General features: G+C 42.4%; 1 protein-coding gene across 14 annotated transcripts in view; it reads left to right on the forward strand.

Annotated features, from left to right (window-relative positions):
• RBM26 (RNA binding motif protein 26) overlaps positions 1-24019 on the forward strand; it is a 93063-nt gene that overhangs the window by 18063 nt on the left and 50981 nt on the right. For all 14 annotated transcript variants that reach the window (XM_080659466.1, XM_080659453.1, XM_080659455.1 and 11 more), the window contains exons 2-3: positions 19515-19633; positions 22014-22150. In XM_080659466.1, coding sequence (XP_080515592.1) covers positions 19515-19633; positions 22014-22150 — 256 coding nt within the window. The remainder of the gene's footprint in view (positions 1-19514; positions 19634-22013; positions 22151-24019) is intronic.

The following is a 24019-nucleotide window of genomic DNA, read 5'->3' on the forward strand; positions in this document are numbered from 1 at the left end:
CTGAGAAATTATGACTTCACTAGAGGCCCGGTGCATGAAATTCGTGCACTTGGTTGAGGGGGAGGTTCCCTCAGCCCGGCCTGCACCTTTTGCAGCCTGGGACCCCTTGGGGGATGTCCGCCTAAGCCGTCAGTCAGACATCCCGCTCGCAATCCGCGTCGCTTGCAGTCAGGGACCATTTGCTCCTTATTGCCCGCTTGCAGTGGAGGAGGGAGAGGCTCCTGCCACTGCCACTGTGCTTGCCACCCGTGAGCCCGGCTTCTGGCTGAGTGGTGCTTCCCCTGTGGGAGCACACTGATCACAGGGGGCAGCTCCTGCATTTAGTATCTGCCCCCTGGTGGTCAGCGCGCATCATAGCGACCGGTCATTCCACCGTTTGGTCGATTTGCATATTAGTGTGTTGTTTTTTTTTTACAGAGAGGAAGGGAGAGGGATAGAGAGTTAGAATCATCGATGAGAGAGAAACATCGATCAGCTGCCTCCTGCACACTCCCTCCTGGGAATGTGCCCGAAACCAAGGTACATGCCCTTGACCGGAATTGAACCTGGGACCCTTCAGGCTGTAGGCCAAACACTCTATCCACTGAGCCAAAACAAGTTAGGGCCATATTAGGGTTTTATTATATAGGATGGGATTATGGTTAGGAAGAGAATTTTGAATCCGGCCAGCTTTTGTTGGTATTACGACGTTAAATAGAGGTTTTATTGTCATGCTGTAGTATTTGGACATTTTGTGGAATAAGTTATGGACAGTGGGGAAGATTATTAAAGCAAGGCAGCAACTTGATCATATCTCTAAGGATGATACTATGGTATGCAGAGGTTTGATTAGATAGCATTTTGGAGACAAGATTAGTGGTTTTTGTTTGTTTATTTTAACCCTAGTTTTTTTTGTGTGTTTTTTTCAAAGGATGCTTTTGTTTTTAATTTTTGTTAATCCTAATGGATATTTTTCCATGTATTTTCAGAGAGAGTGGAAGGGAGAGGGTGAGGGAGAATGAGGGGGACGGAGAAAGAGAAACATCAATGTGAGAGAGACACATCGATTGGTTGCCTCCCACATGCATCCTGACCAGGGCCGGGGGTCAAGCCTGCAACCGAGGCATGTGCTGTTGACTGAAATTAAACCTGGGACCCTTCAGTCTGCTGGCCGATGCTCTATCCACTGAGCCCAACTGGCTAGGTCTTAATCCTAGTTTTAAGAATGAGTTATGTAATGCCTGAATTTGGACATTGTTAGGAAGGTAATATTCTTGGGACATATGTACCAAATATACATGAGGGCCATCTCTCAGTCAGGATATAGGAGGAAAGAACAACTACGAAGAACTTGTTAAAATGCTGGACACATTTTTATTGACTTGTGTTTGTATCTTAGATCTTTGAACTTGAACTCTTATTTTTTTCATAATTGGGTTAGACATAAACTGAGAGCTATTTATTGTAAGTTTTGGTTGATAGGCCCTATGATTTAGTATTCCCTTATACAGTATATTGTGTTAATTAGTAGGTACTTTGTAACACCTTGCGGTTGGGTCTTGGGATGTAGACAGACATGCACCAATAGTAATCGTTTAACAGTGATAGAAATAAGGTGCAGCCGAAACTGGTTTGGCTCAGTGGATAGAGCGTCGGCCTGCGGACTGAAGGGTCCCGGGTTCGATTCCGGTCAAGGGCATGTACCTTGGTTGCGGGCACATCCCCAGTGGGAGGTGTGCAGGAGGCAGCTGATCGATGTTTCTCTCTCATCGATGTTTCTAGCTCTCTATCCCTCTCCCTTCCTCTCTGTAAAATATCAATAAAATATATTAAAAAAAAAAAAAGAAATAAGGTGCAGATCTTAAGGTCTGGCAATTCCTAAAAAGTATATAAAATGTTTCTTCTTTGCAGTATTTAGTTGTTATTTAATTTTCCCAAAGGTTTAAGATTTGCTCATGAGTGTTCAGAAAAGGGAATTCTGTGGCTCTTGGAAAAGACCTAGAGGAAAAATGATTTTTATTATATACTTAATTATTTTAAAGTTTAGTTAACTAAAAGTTCCTGGAAATGAGATGAGGGAAGGGAGTGCAATGATGGTGAAAGCTTACCATTTTATTCTTAAAAATGACCCACTTTTTTAGATCATATGGTTCAGTACCTTTGTTTTAAAAATGAGAAAGCTAAAGCTTAGAGAAATAAAATGCTAACCCAGGATTACATAACTAATTAATGAAGTAAGATAATACTAGACTAGAACTCTGAAAACCCCTGGGTTTTTGAAATTCAGTCCAGTTTTTTTTTGTTTTTTGTTTTTTGTTTTTTTTTTTTACATTAATAGACTTCTTCAAGGAAAGGCTGACAGTTTGCTTTAGAGGACACAACAGATTTGAAAGGGAATAGTACTTAAAATATAGTAACCAGATTTTTTAAAAAATATATATTTTATTGATTTTTTTACAGAGAAGAAGGGAGAGGGATAGAGAGTTAGAAACATTGATGAGAGAGAAACATCGATCAGCTGCCTTCTGCACACCCCCTACTGGGGATGTGCCCGCAACCAAGGTACATGCCCTTGACCGGAATCGAACCTGGGACCCTCCAGTCCACAGGCCGATGCTCTATCCACTGAGCCATACTGGTTAGGGTAGTAACCAGATTTTAACACCTATTGTAAAGGGGGAGTAAGGTTTAGTTATTGTATAAATTTAAAATTTTATTGTATTTCATTCTTTAGTTATTTGTTTTCTAACTAAGTAGAATGTGAATCACATGAGTAACTGAAGGGGTGGCCTTTGGAAGGCAGAGCTCTTTGTCAGAACTCAACTCTTCCTCAATATGAATTGGAATGTAAAACATACACTAAATATGGGGTTTTGTTGTGACTTGCTATATCAGCATTTCATTTGCAGTCTCACTTTTCTTTTAAGAGTTCTGTGGCATGATGCTATAATCACACCTACCTGCTCAGTTTGTCATTTTGGTTACACTCTTAGCACTGAATAACAGAGTTTTATGATCTAACTAGAGGCCCGATGCACGAAAATTGTGCAAGGGGATCGGCCCTCGCAGCCCTGGCTCTCTTGGCCCTTGTAGCCCCAGCTTCGTCCAGAAGGCTGTCCGGACGGTCGTTCTGCTGTTCGGTCTAAATAGCATATTAGCTCTTTATTATATAGGATTATTTGGTCTTTGAGAAGATGAAGATTGATTTTGAATTAGATACTTAATAAATACCTTCTAAATAATTTTTAAATCGGTGGTTCTTAGATATGGTGTAAGGTCTCCTGGGCTTTCCTGAGACCCTGTCATAATTTGTCAAGTGTGTGAATTCCCCACTTTTGTTTATCTGTGTGAGACCAGATTTCTTCAAATATATCAGCCAAAACAGCATTTTACAATATTTGAATGTAAAAGCTGATATTAGAATCGGTCTGTCTTCTTCTAAGCCAGATATTAATGGTATTAGCAAAAAATGTGAAAAATTTGTGGTCTTGTCACTAAAATTTTATTTTGTTGTAAAAATATAATTTTTTAAAATTAAAAAATAGGGTATTTAGTTTCAGGTAAGGTTATTAGTCATGGAGCTATGCCCATCCTTGCCCTGCAATGGGCATGTGGCCGGTGCTGTGGAAGGTGAGTCATTTTCAAGACCAATATGGGGGGGGTGGTGGGGGTGGGGTGGGGAGGGAGAACAGGCCCTTTTCTTGGGCTTTACTATCTGTCAGAATAATATAAGCCTGGAACTGCTCTTGATCAACTTTATTGCCACACAGTGAGGGCCTGTCTGAAAATGAATCAAGGGAAAGCAGAATGCAAAGAAGAGGGGCCTGATGCTATTATTGTTATTATTTTTTGGGAGGCTGTGGTGTGGTAAGGTTTATTTGGGTGGAAATAGAAGGCTGCCCCTAGGTTCCCAATGCCTCATCTCTGTTGGTCCTGCTTTGAAGGAAGTTAGTTCAGCATTGTCTTCATCAGGCCCCCAAATATGGCCAATGTCCAGAAATTTTGCACCATTGGTTCAGTCTGTGTCTCTGTCTGTGTTCCTAGGTGTGCTCAGGTTGGTATTATACCCAGGCCTGCGTTGTCTGCTCAGGGCCCCAGGCAGCTGCTAGGCCCACATGGCTGTGGAGAGGAAGTACGAGAGCAAGTGGGGCAATTGCACGTTACCAGGTGAAAGAGAGAGCAAGTGATGGAGCCCAAGTGCTTTGTTAAGTTTGAGTTATATCATCTTGGACTTGGGAGGGACCAGGTGCTCTTTTAAAAAATATATGTTTTTATTGATTTTTAGAGAGGAAGTGAGAAGAGTAGAGAGATAGAAACATCGACGAGAAAAACATCATTGATTGGCTGCACGCCCCCTACTGGGGCTCAAGCCCGCAACCCAGGCATGTGCCCTGACCGGGGGTTGAACCATTGTGACCTCTTGATTCATGGGTCTGTGCTCAACCATTGAGCCATACCAGCCAGGCCCAGGTGCCCTTTTAAACTAACCAATTAACTTCCCAATTCTCCCCCTAATCAATTTATTTTCTACATCTTCTGGGGTTCTGTGTTCCTTATCCATTCTGATCCTTTTCAAAGGCTAGACAGGCGGGCCTCTATGGTCACCATCTTGGCTTCTACTGTGCATGTCTCAGAGTAGAAGCACCTTTCTCTGCATCATCTTGACTTATACTGCACATGTGCTTACCTCCCCTTTCTTGTTCTCTCTCTTCTCCCAGTAATTTGTGGGGAAAGACTGGTGGTTCCTTGGGGAGTGTGTGAAGCTATAACTTCCTAGTGAAGTAAGCAGGCCTACTAGATTCAGCTCCCTGGTTTATTAGGCTTAACAATATCTGATTCCCTTTGCTCCCTTCCTTTATCAATATCTTGCTACCTGTGCTAATGTGTTTCTCCCCTGAAGAACTTTCGGCTTTATAATCTCACTAGAGGCCCGGTGCACGAAATTCATGCACAGGGCAGGTGGGGTCTCCCTCAGCCCAGCCTGCACCCTCTCCAATCTATGACCCCTCTCACAATCCAGGACTGCTGGCTCCCAACTGCTTGCCTGCCTACCTGCCTGATTGCCCCTAACTGCTTCTGCCTGCCAGCCTGATCACCTCCTAACCACTCCCCTGCCAGCCTGACCGACACCTAACTGCTGCCCTGCCAGCCCGATTGCCCCCAACTGCCTTCCCCTGCTGGCCCAGTCACCCCTAACTGCCCTCCCTTGCCAGCCTGGTTGCCCCTAACTGCCCTCCCCTGCTGGCCTGGTCTCCCCCAACAGCCCTCCCCTGCAGGCCTGGGTCCCCCCAACTGTCCTCCCCTGCCGGCCCAGTCACCCCTAACTGCCCTCCCCTGCTGGCCATCTTGTGGCTGCCATCTTGTGTCCACATGGGGGCAACCATCTTTGACCACATGGGGGTGGCCATCTTGTGTGTTGGAGTGATGGTCAATTGGCATATTACTCTTTTATTAGATAGGACAAGGGTAAATGAATGAAGGTCTCATCTCCTGTAGCTTCTTCTTGCTGTCAAGTGGCATAGTCCTTCCTATGCCCAGGCCAAGAAATTCTTCCTATCTGGCAAAGGAATAAAGGAGTTAAAGGGAAGGGGGAATCTTCTCGCAGGGAAAAGGGATTTTGCAAAGTCCAGGTCAGTCTGGTGCTGTCCTAGGGAGGTGGCATGTGCGATGGTGAATTGATGGTGATGCTGGATAAGCTGGCATTCTTGTATTCTATAGGTGACAAATTTGACAAGAAAGTTAAAAATGAGAATTATAGCAAGTAAAGTTCTGGTGAGAGGCAAAAATAAAGTGATAGAGGGAGGACTAACTTTCAGTGTCCCAGATTAGATTGGAGAGGGGCTTCTGTAGAGTAAGGTATGTCACACCTATCTGAAGCCTCTTGTTTACTTAATTCAAATTAGGCTGAGGGGACCATTCTAAGATTTCTCCCCTGAATATCCTTGGGCTCTTTATGTCTGAGTTACTTGGGCAGAAAAGGAAAAGCAGTTTTAAGTGAAGCCTATAGATCGCTCCATACTTCACCAATTCAACCATCTAGTTCTGACAACAACTCAATCCAGCCAGACTGCTGAATTTCATTTTCGGCGGGGGTGATGCAGATGGGCTTCTAATGTAAGGCCTGTACTGTATAAACAAGCAATCAGGTAAATAAGGTCATAGGTATACAATACACCCTATGAAAACCAAAGGAAAAATCTCCACAAAGGTTAATGAACACAGCAGATCATAAACCAGTTTCTGAGTCTATAAGACTATCAGTTGAGAAGACTTCCAAATGCAAGGCTTTTCCTGGAATGAAAGTAAGCAGTTACAATGTGATAGATCCTCTTTGCAGTTTCAACATTTCTAGTGATGCCATCAGGTGTTCAGGTGGCTAATGTGTTTCATACACAGCCTTTGGAAAAAAGTTTAGTTCTCTAATTCTTAGAGTAAAGATGGTTGGGGGGAAAAAATGAAACATTAGCTTAGAGGGTTGAAGAAAACAAGAATAATTCCGGAACCAGTTCAGTTTATAGGTAAACAAAATTTTGAAGACAATTAACTGCACTAGAGTCAAATATCCACAACTGGGCATTGTGATTTCTATTGAAACATATATATTTTTTAAAATTTATTTTTATTGATTCCAGAGAGGAAGGGAGAGGGAGAGAGAGAGATAGAAACATCAATGATGAGAGAGAATCATTGATTGGCTGCCTCCTGCATGCTCCACACTGGGGATCAAGCTCACAACCTGGGCATGTGCCCTGACCGAGAATCGAGAATCGAACCCTGACCTTCTCCTGGTTCATAGGTTGCTGCTCAACCACTGAGCTATGCCGGCTGCTATTGAAACACATTTTTTCTTCCTAAAGTTTCCCTCACTTTTATTAAAGAGACTGCATTAAGTCTAGTCTTAATTTGGCTTGATTATTTGCGTAAACACAACAAGAATAGCAATTGGTCACACGGCTTTTTAAATCTGCTTTGCTGAAATTTGATAAGAAATGTTCAGACTGAGCTTTAATCAGCCCCTCAGGGTGAAGGAGCCAATCGACAGTTTCCATCAGGCTTTGCCTGCCATACCTATAAGTTTGGGTAAATTCCTCAAATTCTTAAGGTCCTCAAAAATATCTTGAGGTTCCTTTCTTGCCATCTTCTCAGGAAAGCAACCTTTGTTCCTTACCTGGAAAAACCACATGAATAAGCAAGGTACCGGGCTATTTCTTTAATGGATTTTTATTAGCTTCTAAAGTCAATCTTAATTCCTTAAGGCTTTCTGGTGACATCCAGAGTCCAGGCATGTCTCTCAGACATGACATTCCAGTCAAAGTCTTGGTTAATAAAACCACAATTAGAAACTGGTCTTATGGATCCATGCAAAGAAGTGTATTGAGGACCCAACTTCAACTTTGTATTAGACAGTTAAAAAGTAAGCAATTAGCATTTAGATTGGCAAATACATTTTATAGCTTCTAGAAATATAGGCTCCTTTATTGGCAAACACACACTTTTAAGATACATACTTTTCTGAGACAGGTATTATAAAGCAAACTCACTGATCTAGAAAGGAACAGTTGAAATTAAATTGATTTGCTGAAATGACTAAGGTTTTTCTCTCCTTAAGCTTTACCTCCCAGGAATTTGCATTTTAAAAAATGGTGCAGATAAGAGTTCTTAGAGACCAGATATTTGCATCTCAGAGGTACATACTTCGGTTTTATAATGCCAACTATATATGTAAGCCCTTTCCTTGAGGGACTCAGATTTAAATTTCTGCCAGTTGGTGAGTATGTATCCTAAAAGTGGTCTTTTGGGGGCACTGTGGATGGAAGTGGTACATCCTATTTTCTTTGGGGAGAGACATTTTCTTCCTTTAAAAGAGGAAGAAATTGTTTATCCAAGGGGGGTATGAGTGACCTTGGTGCTTCCTAGCCCCATGTCACATGATCAAGGCCCTTGCCTCACCTCTCACCTGAAGAGGAGGAGACCTTCTCGAAGATTTTCAGGTGTGGAGCATTAACAACACTCACAGTGGTGACCAGGCACTGTTGGTTGTGTTTATTTAACTCCACAAGGTGTTTTTGATGGCCTCTGGCCTTAACTAGCCTTACTGGACATCCTCACCCTCAAGGAATCTCTTTATATAAAAACCCTGGGTGTAACACGGTCACGGCAGAAGTTCGACCAACCGGAAGGAAGTCAGTCTCGCAGGGATCACCTTGGCAGTGGCTGCGCCCTCCCCAAGCTGTTCCTGCGAAGGGCGAGGTTTGAGGCAGGAACCAGCCCTTGGAGCATGGAGGCACTGGGTGCGCCCTCCCCGAGCTGTTTCCCTCGAGGCCTGAGAGAAGAACCCACCCTCGGAGCGCCAGGAGCACCCAGCGACATCAGTCCTGGGTTGCCAAGGTGGAGGCCATGGCGTGGTAGAACTCTGGGTCTGGCCCAACAGGGGGCGTGGCAGGCCTTCAAACCAGACCCTGACAGGAGGGAGGAGGGAGCCCCATTCCTCACGGAATCGACAGGTGGCCAGCTTGCTGTCAGGGGCCTGCCAGCTAGGAATCCTATTCACCTGCATATCTATGTGCTGCGCCTGCATGGCCAAGGGTGACCCTGAGTGGGGGTGGTGAAAGGCTTAGAAAAAACAGACAAGAAAATGAAAGCTGGGTCTCGGTGGGACGCTGCTTCTCTGAGAGACAGCGACCGCGTCCACAAGCTGTGTCTTTATTTTATAGCAGATGCCACGAGGCAAAGTAAGGGCATGATCAAGATATTTACAATATTCTCGTCTATATATAAAAGGCTAATATTCAAAGTGTCCCCTTGGGAGTCAACCGAGAGACTGGAAGTTCCATCGCTCACTGTGACGTGCGCTAACCACCAGGAGGCGATGTGGAATATGGGAGCTACCAGTGGTGACAGCGGAGCACTGAGGGAGTAAGGGAAGGAGGAAGTGGGGAGGTGGCGGGGGGAACGCGTGGTGGCTGTGTGCTAGTGGCGAGGGAAGGGGAAGGCCGCTGGCCAGGCCTAGGGACCCTACCATGCACAGATTTCGTGCACTGGGCCTCTAGTGTTTAATAACTTCACTGCCTTGGGCTTACCACTCTGAGAATAGCGGGACCAGCTAGGCAGAGATAGCAGTTGTCCTTTAGGAAGATCATAAATTGTTGGGCACCCGGGGTATGAGAAGGCCAAAAGTTTTGGGAGAGATTAACAAACATTCAGTCAATTTTCAGATTAGTCTAATACAAAATTTCCCATATTTGTGTTTGCATCTGAGGCTTTTTACTTGTATACCTGTGGGAACATTAATGAGGATTGGGATCTGGGAATTTTCAGCTTTGGATGCATGATTTCCCATGTTTACCTGGTACTATGGACATGAATGCAGCATCTGTGCCCACAATCGAACAGGAAGCTCTGGCTGGCAGCTTCTGTACCCAGGCTGTGCAAGCTGCGCTGCATGCTGCATGTGCAAGACTAGCAACTTCCAGCAGGAGCACCACTTACCCATAGTGATGGACCTCAGGTTGCACTGAGGCAGGTCACTGGGCTAGTGGCCTGGTACATCAGCTCAGTGAATGGGTGCATTGCTAGGGTGGAGGCGAAGGGGAGTAAGGGGCCCAGGGTGTGGGGCTGCTGAGAACTACAGAACAGTCTGTGTGGGAATGGAGTGACAGGTGAGGCTGCGAGGTGCTCGCTTTCAGTAGTCTGCTGGGCTACTAGTGGAGCCCTAAGCCCAGAGGGGGCTAACGATTGCGACTGCTGAAAGGGAAATTCCCAAACCGTGTTCTGAGCTGCTGGGGTGTCGAGACGGGGAGGTGGGCACACGTGGTCTGAGACCAACAGCAGGGAGGGAACAAGATAAACCAGAGAGACACTGATAGGCAGTGGCTGGGAGGGGGAGAGACAGTAAAATGAGGATCTCTGAGCAGTTTTTTTCTTACCACAAGCCATGACTTCTCCCCTCCTGGCTTGCCATATATCGCCAGTAGAAATGGAGTCCTGTTAGAAATAAGGTGAGCCCCCAAATTCAGGGGTCCCAATAGAACACAAAGCATACTCGGGAGCCAGACCACAAGGCAAATGTCTTCACTCCTGTAGGAGGGTGCGCAGCACATGGTCTGGGAGCACACGCACACTGAGCAGGTGGTCAGCTTGGCTTGACACACGTGACCTGTCCCTCCTCACTCTTGATTGGAGCTCAAGCTCACAGTCTTTTGCGATTGGCTAATTCAAAGGAAGGGGTTGATCTTTGCTGTTTCAAGATGGCGGCCCCCAGGGAGCTGCAAGTCATGCGGCCAAAATGGCGGCTAAACTTTGTTCTTTGACAGAAAAAATTACTTGTTTATTCTCACAGTTCTTTCACAGAGTCATAAGGAAAGCATTCCAGTGATCTGCCTATGGGAGAGTGTGGTGCGATCAATTGAGGAGCCCTGGCTGGGTGGGTGGTAAGGTTTGTTTGGGTGGAAATAGAAGGCTGCCCCCAGGTTCCCAGTCTCATCTCTGACCCTCAGCCTTGTCTTCATCATGACCCAGAATAGGGCTAATGTGCAGATATTTTGTGCCATAGGTTCAGTCCGTTCTCTGTCTGAATTCCTGGCTTCACTCTGGCTGGCTCTGGGCCCAGGCGGAGGCTGTCTGCTGGGGCCTCCAGGCAGCTGCTAGGCCTGTATAGCTTTCTGGAGGCTGAGGAGCCCAAGACCAAGGCGCCCAACAATTAGATTTCTGGTGATGACTTTCTTCACGGCTTGCAGAATGGCGGCCTTCTGGAGTTGTGCTCACAAGGCCTTTTCTCCTTGCATGTGGTGCCATTATTTGAACTCTTGGACCCAGGTATACGTAAAGTTAGCCCCACCATTGAACTTCACATTTATTTGTACCAGTAAATTCCTCGTTTTTGAAAATATATTTTTATTGATTTCAGAGAGGAAGGGAGAAGGGGGGAGAGAGAGAAACATCAATGATTAGGGAGAATCATTGATCGGCTGCCTCCTGCACGCCCCCTACTGGGGACAGCCTGCAACCCTGGGCATGTGCCCTTGAACGGAATCGAACCCAGGACCCTTCAGTCTGCAGGCCGACGCTCTATCCTCTGAGCCAAACCGGCTAGGGCTCCTCTTTTTTATTATTCTCTCTCCAAAGTGGGGATATTTATGTTAAGTTGTAACATATTTGTTATTTTAAATTAATTTTGAAGTTTTCCAGTTTTAAAGCTTAATATGGTAAACACTGATAGATGTAATCTATGTGTATAAAAGGCTAATATGCGAAGTGTCCCCTTGGGAGTACAACCAGGAGACCTGGAGTTTGATTGCTCGCTGTGACATGTGCTGACCACCAGGGGGTGGCTCAGAACATGGTGGGTGACCAGCAGTGGCAGCAGCTGGGCGCTGAGGGAGCAAGGGAAGGAGAAGGCGGTGAGGCAAGGAACCTGATTGGTCCTGATCACTGGCCAGTCCTAAGGACCCTACCCATGCACGAATTTTGTGCACTGGGCCTCTAGTTCTTTAAATAAAAGCTCCTTGTAGTTCCCTATAATTGTTAATGTGTAAAGGCTTCCTGAGACCAAAGAATTTGTGAACCACTGTTCTCATGTTAGGAAAGAAGTGCTGTTATTTCTTGGGGTAATATAGAGAAATGAAGGAACTGACTGAATAGTTTTCAGTGTTATACTAGAGGCCCAGTGCATGAAATACGTGCACGGGGGGGGGGGGGTAGAGGGAGGGTGTCCCTCAGCCCGGCCTGCGCCCTCTCGCAATCCGGGATCCCTTGGGTAGGGTCCCTAGGCCTGGCCGGCAATCAGGTCCTATTGGGGCTTTCCTTCCCCTGGCTGCCGGCAGCTGGCCCTGCTGCTGCCACTGTTTGCCATCTGTGCCACACTGTCCCCACCCCCCTGCCACCGGTCGCCTCCCTCTGAGGGCAACAGGCATGGGGTGCTATTGCTTGGCTGGCCTGGGCCTCCCTCTGTGGGGCAATCATTGGCCAGCCCCACACACCCGCCACAGTGTCGCTGGCTGTTGGCCTGGCTGTCCCTCTGTGGGGTGATTGATAGCGGGGCCTCCAGATCTATCGCCCTGCAGAGGGAGGCCCCACCCACCCAGCCAGGGCTCCTCAATTGATCGCAGCGCATAGGGAGGCCCTGCTCACCTGCTGCAGCGCTGCTGGCCAGGTAGCCTGGGCCTCCCTTTTTGGAGTGATTGATCGAGGGACTCCAGGATCAATCGCACAGCAGAGGGAGGCCTGGGCCCTCTCTTTGGGGTGATCATGGAACTCCCCACCCCCCAATCCATCGCCCTGCCAGCTGGTGTCCTGGGCCTCCCTCTGCGGGACGATTGTGGGGCAATGGCGGGCCCCCCAACCAGTCACATTGCACCTGCCTTGACTGGCCTGGTGCCAGTGCGTGCCATAGCATGGTTGTCCGGAAGGTCATCCAGATGGTCATTCTGTTGTTTGGTCATTTGGTCGATTTCCATACTATGCTTTTATTATTATAGATGTATTGTGATAACTTTTTCAGTGATAAGAACTGGTTTGTGTGATTCTCATGGATTGATATGCTTATTTTGTGGTGGTGATTTTATTTTGTGAAATTAAGTGGGTGTGATTATTCTCAATGAGTAACCTCTGCTGTAACTAACTGCTACATACAAATAATGTATTTTTGCCTCCTAATTTGAATTGAATGAAGTTATAATAAACTATGGCAAGCATTTTTGTATATGTTATATTTGTTGCAATGAAATTTAGATTTTTAAAAGAGTAGTTTAAGTACAGAATAATAGAACTATGGCTGATGCAAATGAGATATTTTTCCTGAATATAAAGTGAAAATTTTGTTGGAACAGACGTGGGTGTATTCATGTTCTAAAGTTACTGAGTTAACATATTTAAATTTAATTTTAAATTCCCACTGCCACCTCCAGCTCCTTCTCTCAAGATTACTGAAAATAGAAGCTTGGGTTAAATTTTAACTGTTATCTTCCACTGAATTTCTAAAGCCTCTAAGAAACTTGAGCAAAACAAAATAGCTTTTTGAAATATTGTACTGGAGTGTTAGCTTTTTAATTTTTTTTTTTTTACTTTACTGTTTTATTACTATTTTGAAAGTTCTAAATTAAAAAGTAAAAATCAATATGAGTGTTAGGAGTAATTATAACATTTATATTAGGGCTTATTTGATTTGTGTTATTTAAAGTATTAAGAAAATTTATTTTGGGGGAGAGACAACATTTAATTTTTGCATTGGCTTCTCAACTTATTTAGTGTGTGTACCAGCAACTGGAAGAGAATGACCCTCTTAGATGGTCACCCCTATGCATTTCAAGGCCATTATTATTAGTTGTATCTTTAACACAGTATATTCAGAGATTGATAAAATTTTATATTTATGCCTTCAAAATCATTGATTTGAATGACTTAATAGCAATCTGGTCATTAAATTTGTCAAAACTCATTGAAGCCATTAATTTTTAATCCTTACAGAGAAGAGAAATTAGAAATTCAAATGTTTATGAATGCCCACTTTGCCCAATCCCACTGAACTCTTGTTCCTCATGTATCAAGTAGGCACATCAAGCCTTTTCTGTAGGGTGCCTTGGCCTAGGTTACCCTTGCACTCCATTTGATCCCTATTTAAATGTCATTTCATCAGGCACCTTTATTGATGATCTTACCTAAGACATATTCACTCATTTATTCTCCTTTTCTTCCTCCTTCCTTCCCTTCATTCTTTTTCTTCTATACTCTGTCCCTTTACATTGTATTATTTTTCTTCAGAGCACTTGTCTACATGACATTACATTCATTATATGTATGTGTGCATTGTCTGTCTCCTCCTTATACCCCCAATGTAAATTCCTTTAGGACAGGAACTTTATTTTTTTCAAAGTTGTATCCTCAGGATCTAAAACAGTGTCTGATTAAATACTTTTGAAAGATAAATGTGCTATTTAGAAGATAATAAATTTATTTTATTATCAGAACTTTATGAAGACGGAGAAAAAAGGGTCCCTGACAAAAGTGAACTGTATTGATCTAGTGAGATAGATTTTTACATAGAGTACTCTTTAATATTCTATCTCAGGTACTACTGTGTTAGGCCCAGAGGCTACACTCATGAGTAAGAAGTTCTGTTTCTAGATTTTGATATTTTTGATAAAACTATCTTACATAATACATACTTTATCTCTATAGTGTTGTGGAACTTTAAACATTTTATTACTAATATTTATAGATTAGTGATTACTAGGTGTACCAGTTAATAATGCAAGGTTCTTTTCAATAGATGGAGTTACACATATGTTGATATATATGCGATTTGATATGTATGCTATTTTGTTGCATTGACAACAAGCTTCAAAACTTCGTATGTCAAATTTTCTGAAGGTGTTAACATCATAGATATTTTTACACTTAAAAATATCAAATTTCATGCCAAAAAAAGAGCATTTGCGGGATGTTTTAATTTATACTTTATTTTGAAGAAAAGTGCTGCTGAATACTTCGGGAAGCTTATGGTGAACATGCTCCATCTTAAGATACCTGTGGCGCTGGTTTAAATGTTTTAAAAGTGATGATTTTGATGTGAAAGACAAAGAATGTCTAGGTCAACAGAAAAAGTTTGAAGACCAACAGTTACAAGCATTATTGGATGAAGATGCATGTCAAACTCGAAAACAACTTGCAGAAAGATTAAATGTTGCTGAGCAAACAATTTCCAATAGTTTACAAGCAATGGGAAAGATTTTAAAGGAAGGAAAACGGGTGGCACATCAACTGAACGAAAGACAAATGGAAAACCGAAAAGTCATCAGTAAAATGTTGCTTCAGTGGCACGAAAGAAAGTCTGTTTTGCATCTAATTGTGACTGGCGATGAAAAGTGGATTTATTTTGAGAATCCCAAATGTACAAAATCATGGGTTGATCCAGGTCAACCATCAACATCGACTGCAAGGGCAAATCGCTTTGGAAAGAAGACAATGCTCTACTTTTGGTGGGATCAAGAAGGTGTGGTGTATTATGAGCTTCTAAAACCAGGTGAAACCGTTAATACTGATCGCTACTGAGAACAAATAATTAATTTGAACCACGCTTTGATCGTGAAACGACCAGAATGTGCCAGAAGACACGGCAAAGTAATTTTGCTTCATGATGACGCACCATCACACACTTCAAAACCAGTTAAAAACACGTTAAAAGATCTTGCCTGGGAAGTATTAACCCACCCGCTATATTCACCAGACCTTGCTCCTTCAGATTACCACTTGTTCTGATCAGTGGCACACGCACTTTCTGAACAGCACTTCAAAATGTACGGAGATCGCGAAGGCCTGCTGCGGGTGTTGACGCGATGTGATTTCTGCCCAGTGCTCTGAATGTCAAAGTGAAGAAATTCAATGAAGCTCGGGTAAAAGGCGGGAGTAACTATGACTCTCTTAAGGTAGCCAAATGCCTCGTCATCTAATTAGTGACGCGCATGAATGGATGAACGAGATTCCCACTGTCACTACCTACTATCCAGCGAAACCACAGCCAAGGGAACAGGCTTGGCGGAATCAGCGGGGAAAGAAGACCCCGTTGAACTTGACTCTAGTCTGGCAAGGTGAAGAGACATGAGAGGTGTAGAATAAGTGGGAGGCCCCCAGTGCCCCTTCCCTGAGTCCCCGCAAGGGGGCGGGGAGGGGGACACGCCAGCCTTGCGGGCCGCCGGTGAAATACCACTACTCTGATTGTTTTTTTCACTGACCCGGTGAGGCGGGGGGGGGCTCTCGCTTCTGGTGCCAAGCTGCCCGGCCGAGCGCTAGGGCAACGGAAACCAAAGAGAAAATAAACAAATGGTACTACATCAAAATAAAAAGCTTTTGTACAGCAAAAGAAACCATCAACAAAACAACAAGAAAGCCCACTGTATGGGAGAACATATTTGCAAATGTTATCACTGATAAAGGTTTAATCTCCAACATCTACAGGCAGCTTATACAACTTAATAAAAGGAAGATAAGTGATCCAATAAAAAAATGGGCAACGGACCTAAATAGAATCTTTTCGAAAGAAGACAGAAGGAAGGCCAAGAGAATATGAAAACCTGCTCAAAGTCACTAATTATCCGAGAGATGCAAATCAAAACGAAAATTCGATACCATCTCACACCTGTCAGAATGGCTATCATCAACAAATCAACAAACGACAAGTGTTGGTGAGGATGCAGAGAAAAAGGAACCCTCGTGCACTGCTGGTGGGAATGCAGACTGGTGCAGCCACTGTGGAGAACAGTATGGAGTTTCCTCAAAAAACTGAAAATGGAAATCTCATTTGACCCAGTAATCCCACTCCTAGGAATATATCCTAAGAAACCAGAAACACCAATCAGAAAGGATATATGCACCCCTATGTTCATAGCAGCACAATTTACAATAGCTAAGATTTGGAAACAGCCTAGGTGCCCGTCAGCAGATGACTGGATCAGAAAACTATGGTACATCTACACAATGGAATACTATGCTGCCATAAAAAAGAAGGAATTATTACCATTTGTAGGCACCTGGATGGAATTAGAGAACATTATGCTGAGTGAAATAAGCCAGTCAATGAAAGAAAAATACCACATGATCTCACTCATTTGGGGATAATGAAAAACAGTATAAACTGATGAACAAAAAGATAGATACAGAGGCAGTAAAGCATCAAACAGACTGTCAAATTACAGCGGGAAGGTTAGGGAGAGGTGGGGGAAATACGAGATCAACTGAAGGACTTGTATGCATGCATATAAGAGTAACCAACGGATGCAAAACATTGGGGGGGGGGTGAGGTCATGTATGGGAGTGGGGTGGGGGGGCAATGGTAAGATGTACACATATAATACCTTAATAAAAAAAAAGTTAAAAAAAAAAGTACGTAGAAGTGGAAAATTTGGTCTGAATGGTTTGCCTCAAAACAAGAAAAGTTCTCAATGTTCTATTTTATTGCATCTTTATGATTTAAGTTTTCTCCCAACCGTTTCACACCTGTTTCACTTGACTTACTATTAACTAAAACACTTGTAGTTGCTCAACCTTCCACCCCACCTGTCACAAATGCTTTTGGTAGGTCATGTATAATGCTTGCCTTATTTTGTAGTTTCTGGTTTTCTTTGTGTTTTCCCCATCTCCCCTCACTTCCATTCCCCCATCCCCAAATACACACACATACACAAAATTACTCTGAGTTAGACACATGCTTTATTGGCAGATTATGTTTTTGCTGGGCTAAGTGCTTATGGAATATAGAATCAGAGGGTATTTGGCATGCTTTCTGAGGTGGTGGGGATGCAGTTTGCCATTCTTTCAGTATTCCTTTGTCCTTACGCATTTTCAAAATCTGATTTTTTTGGTCTCTTTCTCTGATCTGAAAGAAGAATTCAGCTCCCCTTTTCTTTCACACGTTTCCAGAATGCTAGCAGTGTAGAAGAGGGTAAAGTCTAGCTCTGACAAGATAAGTATCATTCAAATCGCAAACTTATTATCAGTAGCAGCTAGTTTAGTAAAGTACTTAATGAAAAATCAATCTTGCTTGCCATGGAGACAGCTTTTAAAAGTAACTAACTCATTATGTGAATGTGATTCTTTTGATTAGGTTATTTAGACTTTTTTTTTTTTTTTTTTTTTACATCATTGATTTTGTATAGCAGGTTATCATTGCTAGATGTTGATAGGATGCAGCATTGGCACTTTTAATTAAGACAGATAGAGAAGAGAACACATTTTGCATATTCCTGATACATACCATTTTGGTGTATTATTAAATGTTTATAGTTCAGATTATTTTTTACTAGGCTATAATTTGCAAGCACATACCTTTTTTTTGGTCAACAGTAAAGACAAAAAAAAACAAAATAATTGAAATACAAATAAAATGTTTTCTTATAGGACTTAAGAAAAATTGCCTATCGAATGCAGATTTACCTATTTTGTTGTTAAATGTGAAATTACAAATCTTCTAGTTTATAATTTTCGATCTAACAAATTTTAAAAAGTAGTCTGCCTTTCAGACTATCTCAGGTACTTAAATTTTTTGTGTATAATTGATTTGTTGTGGTTGTGACTTTTATTGGTTCTTGATTTTATTCAAAGTTGTTGAGCAAAGATTGTTTGGGAATTTTGTCTTACTGTTTTATAAAACTGTAGTCTATAGACCATAATAATTATAAAAATCACAAAGGTCTTTCTCCAGATTTTTAGCTGTTGACATATTAATCCACTTTGAAAATGAACAGGGTGGGAATGGAATAGAATTGGTGTTCAGTTTAGAGAAATGTAAACTGACAGTTACGTTATTAGAAAGGCATTATTAAATTGAAAATTCACAAACCAGTTTTGAATCAAATTATAGCATTTAGATTCAATGTAGAGACTGAATTTTTTATTAACAGCAACTGCAATAAAACCAATACAACACTGTGATATAGTATTAGTGATTTCTAGTAAACTGAAGTATGTTTAGCTTGATGTCTAGTTAGGTTAATGCTTAGTTGATTGTGTTTAGTCAAGTTACCTAACATGCATAAGTATTGTTTCATGGTTTCTCCTGCAGTAATAGCAGATTGCCAGATATAAGTAAATCTGTAAATACATCATGAGGTTATTGTCCCATTTCTTCATGCTTATTTCATCACAGATCTAAGTTTTTCGTGCTCATTATAATTAAATGGGAAAATATTAATTTACCATAAATTATTTTGTCTGCATTTAAAAAACGTTGGTATAAGTAACTATATTGAAGTAAATTACGAAGAAAAAGTTTTTTTAAGTTTCTTATGTACCATTGAAATAAGATTTTTTCCCCCTGTTTTTTGTTTAGATTATAACCCACTTCAAGTCTTTGCAAATAAATAGTAGTAGATCTATGAGAGAAGTTGACTTATAAGTAACAAATTACCCTGAAAATGAACTTAGTAGCCCTGCAGACATTTATCATCTCATAACATTTACCATTCCTTTAGGTCAGGCATTTAGGTACAGGTAGCCTCGTTCATCTCATTTTTATTGATTTTAATGCCACCATTATAAAATCTAAAATTCTATATATGTTTGGGTCTGTTTCTAGACTTTCTTGTCGTTAAGATAATATATTGAGTAATATATATTTAAGTTTTTCTTTATTGTACTTACTCTTCCAGTGTTTTCTTAGCTATTACTTATCTACTTCTGAGGGGGAAAGCCTTTTGATATTTTTATCATACCATACTAATTATATTAGTTTTTGATGTCTTGAAATTATTTTTACTTTGTTATAATTTATCTTTTTTGATAGTAATAAAGCCTACTGAGTTTTCAATACATATATTAGTATATATTTGGAAGGATACTGAATAATGACTGTACAAATTATGTAAAGAATATTACTGTAAAGCAGAACTTATATGTCTTTATTGCCTTCCACTAGCCAGGTGCTTTTTACATATGTTAATTCATGTCACTATTAATTATGCTGACTAAGTCCATTTGTAACTGGAATTTGTAGAATATGCAATTACTTATGGCTAAATTTCCTTCATCACTGTTTTTTCCTTCAGCTGTGATGCAGATCCATCAGCCCTAGCAAAATATGTTCTTGCTTTGGTAAAAAAAGACAAAAGTGAAAAAGAATTAAAGGCATTATGTATTGACCAACTGGATGTATTTCTTCAAAAAGGTAAGATCTTTATTTTAAAAATACTACTTTATTTTAATGTTATTTAAAAGATTATCTAGCTGTTCTTGAAAGAAGTCTGAGATGACCTCTGAAAATGGTTCACTATTCACTTGACCAGAGGACCTCACAAAATCATGCAAATTAAGAGGTTCAGATCCTCATGTTCACTTTAAGAAGACTTGTGAAACTGTCCAGGTCAGGGGTCCTCAAACGTTTTAAAAAGGGGGCCAGTTCACTGTCCCTCAGCCCGTTGGAGGGCCGGACTATAGTTTAAAAAAAAAACTATGAACAAATTCCTATGCGCACTGCGGGCCCGGGATGAGTCAGCTGCTAAGCAGGACAGGCAGTGGCATCCGACGGGCCGGATAAATGTCCTCGGCGGGCCGCAGTTTGAGGACCCCTGGTCCAGGTCATCAAGGGTATACATATCTGAAAAGCCACCGGGTATCTGAAGGGTGTCACTTTACAGAAGCAATGTGTGCCATTTCGTTGTTATAGTATTGGAATTGGTACGTGTGCCCAGGCCAAACAGTGGGCTGGACACAGGGTCAGTGGCCCAAAAAGAGTGCTGAATTTTGCTGCACATGCTTAAAAATGCAGAGTAATGCTGAACTTAAGGGTTTAGATGTAATGTAGATTCTCTGGCCATTGAGCACATCCAAGTGAACAAAGCTTCCAAGATGTGGTGCAGAATTTACAGAGCTCATGGGCAGATTAACCAATACATTAGCTTTCCCTGCCACACTGAGATGATCCTTACTGAAAAAGAGCAGATTATTCCATCCCAGCCAGTGTGGCTCAGTGGTTGAGCATCGATACATGAACCAAGAGGTCACCAGTTTGATTCCATATTAGAGCACATGTCTGGTTGCTGTCTAGATCCCCAGTAGGGTGTGTGCATGAGACAGCTTATTGATGTCTCTCTCTCATTGATGTTTCTCTCTATCCCTCTCCCTTCCTTTCTCTCTAAAAAATTTCTCTCTAAATTTACTCCTATGGCCTAGGAGTAAAATGAACATAAAATAAACACTAATAAACACTGAAGTATCCACAGTATTAAAGGAACTCAGTAAGAGACAGGTTCTAATTGTAACGAAGATGAACAAACAATATTATTGCTGATTTATATCCATAGCTTATTACTGATTATATCCATAGCTTATTTATAAAGAAAGTATTTTTTTCCTTATTACCATTCTTATGCTTTTTCTTAAATCATGCTGATATTTTTTCTTTGGAGATTAAGAAACTGACTGGATGCTTGTTTATTTAAAGACTAGAGGCCTGGTGCACAAAATTTGTGCATGGCGGGGGGGTCCCCTCAGCCCAGCCTGCACCACTCTCCAGTTCGGGACCCCTTGGGGGATGTCTGACTGCCGGTTTAGGTCGATCCCGGAGATCAGGCCTAAACCGGCAGTCGGACATCCCTCTCACAATCCTGGACCGCTGGCTCCTAATAGCTCACCTGCCAGCCTGGTCGCCCCTAACTGTCTCTGTGAGCCGGCCTGATCACCCCTAACTGCCCACCCCCCGCCAGCCTGGTTACCCCTTACTGATCCCCCCAGCCGGCCTGGTCGCCCCCAACTGCCACCCCCTCTGCCAGCCTGGTTGTCCCTAACTGCCCCCCACCGCCCCGCTGCCGGCCAGGTTGTCCTCAACTGCCCCATCCTTGCCGGCCTGGTCACTCCTAACTGCCCCCCCACCAGCCTGGTTACCCCTTACTGACCCTCCCCCCCCCCAGCCGGCCTGGTCGCACCCAACTGCTCCCCCACCCCGCCAGCCTGGTCACCCCCAACTGCCCCCCCTGCCAACCTGGTCGCCCCTCACGCGCCTCCACCCCCCCCACACGCGCCTCCACCCCCCCCCACACCAGTCTGGTCGCCCCATGCAGCCTGCTTGTTCAGTCATTTGGTCTTCCCTCACTAACCACCCTGCCAGCCTGGTTGCCCCACGCAGCCTGCTGTTCATTCGTTTGGTCGTTCCTCACTAACCCGCCGGCCTGGTCGTAGGCAGCCATCTTGTGAGGGTGTGAGGGTTAATTTGCATATTATCTCTTTATTATATAGGATAGTACTTCTTAGGGATCTACTTTGAATGTTGTCTAGTGCAGTGCTGTTTAGCTTTTTCACTTGCCAACAATCTAGATGATGGTAGTATTTGTGTTTGCGCACTGGTAGGGTACATGGAGACTAGAATGGCTGGAAGTGACTGGCCCAGAAACTCTGGCCGTTCCAGCCCTCATCACCCTGAAAACTGAATATATTGGTGTTACCATGGGACTGTGCCATGGCACAGTGGTTAGGGAGGTTTTAAGTGGAGAATAATATCTTAGCAAATGGCTTTTAATATTTGGGATTTTTTTGGTTTGTTTTATTTTTAGAGACACAGATATTTGTGGAAAAACTTTTTGATGCTGTGAATACAAAGAGTTACCTACCTCCTCCAGAGCAGCCATCATCAGGAAGCTTAAAGGTGGAATTTTTTCAGCACCAAGAAAAAGATATAAAAAAAGACGAGGTAAGGATTTGTGTTAAACCATATATTTTCTTTGAAAACATATAAGGGATAATTAAACTGAGTTGTATTTTCTGTATCTGTGTTAGGAGTTTTTAAGACCACCCCCAAGTTCAATGATTTCACTAGGAGTACTCACAGGACTTGGCATATAATCATGCTCACAGTTATGATTTCTTACAGTGAAAGAATACAAAACAAAATCAGCAAAGGGAAAACAGTGTATGGTACAAAGTCTAGGGGGAAGCAAGGTGCAAGCTTTCAGAGTTCTCTCCCAGTGGAGTCACCTAAGATGTGCTTAAGGAGTAGTGATAGTATATGTGAACCAGGGAAGCTTGTTAAAGACTCAGTGTCCAGGACTGTTACTTAGGTTTGGCCACCTGGGTACTTTCTGCCTAGTATGTTCTAGATTCCCATGAGGAAAGCAGGTGTTTGCCATAAACCATATTGCATACACAGACAATTCAGGCATAAATGAGCTGTTATTATCAGGCAATGATGGGAACCCTCCAGAAATCAAAGTTCACAGGTGCCAGCCAAGGATCTATCTTACAAGCAGTCCTTTAACTCTTCTGCATAGTATCTTATAGCTATGGACATTTATTACCTATGTTCTGTGAAAATAATTAGATTGACAGTTTCTGTTCCACAAGCATTTTGTAGGGAACTATTTTTAAGATAGTTAAATAAAATGACCTTCACAGGGCAATAGAAATGACCTCATAATTTAAGAGGTTTTATGGAAAAACTCCAGAGCAGCCATCTTTTATACACAATTACCATTCTTTAATAATCATATAATAATTCAGATCTCCTCAATTTGATATTTAAGGATTGTAATTCCAGCAAAAAAAAAAAAAAAAATGACGATTAAAAGTTGCCTTAAACAGTCATTGTTTTGTGACCTTGAAAACATTACTTTTTCAAGCCATAGTTTACTCAGCTGTGAAATGGAAATATTATGAGGTTGTTGTGAGGACTAGTTAAATAATATCTAGAAAGCACCCAGTATATATGTGGCACATAGTAGGTTTTTTAGTAAATGGTAATTCTATTAGTATTGAGAGATTGTGTGAAAGATGTGGTTGTGACCTTCGGGTTTTTTACCCCTCATAAACCTTTTTTTTTCTCTTCAGATTATATAACTAAAACATGCTTATGCAATAATATATATACATATACAGTGTTACATAATAATTCTTAAATATATTTTTATGCCTCTATACCTAAACATATTTATACACATGTATTTGTACATAATTACACAGACAGGAACACATAAAACACCCTGTTAAAGATATTTATCCCTTTCAGAACTGTCAGAATGTCAGGTGGCAATCTAGATAAAAAATGCTGAGGGTGTAGTAAAAGTTCACTGTTGATCATGTACTATGGGATATGACGATCTGTCAACACAAATTACTCGCAAGTGTGCATTGAGGCAAATAAAAAGGAAAAAGTGCCCCAGGAGAGTTTTATTTGTACCCAGTATTTTTGGCAGGGAAGGGTTGATATGAGTGGCAAGAGAATAAAAGTGTTAATAAGGGGGGAAAAAAGGACAGACTGTTACCAAATTTTTAAGCAGTGTCAGAGTTTGGTCTGTTGATAGAATATCCATATTTAACTTATCATCCAACTAGAGGCCCAGTGCATGAAAACTGTGCACTCGGGAGGGGGTGAGGGTATCCCTCAGCCCAGCCTGCGCCCTCTTGCAGTCCGGGAGCCCTCGGGGAATGTCCAACTGATACTCCCTGTGGGGAGTGGGCCTAAGCCGGCAGTGGGACATCCTTAGTGCTGCCACGGAGGCGGGAGAGGCTCCCGCTACCACCGCTGGGCTCACCAGCCATGAGCCTGGCTTCTGGCTTAGCAGTG

This window comes from Plecotus auritus, assembly GCF_963455305.1.
Source record: "Plecotus auritus genome assembly, chromosome: 3".
NCBI classification, from domain to species: domain Eukaryota; kingdom Metazoa; phylum Chordata; class Mammalia; order Chiroptera; family Vespertilionidae; genus Plecotus; species Plecotus auritus.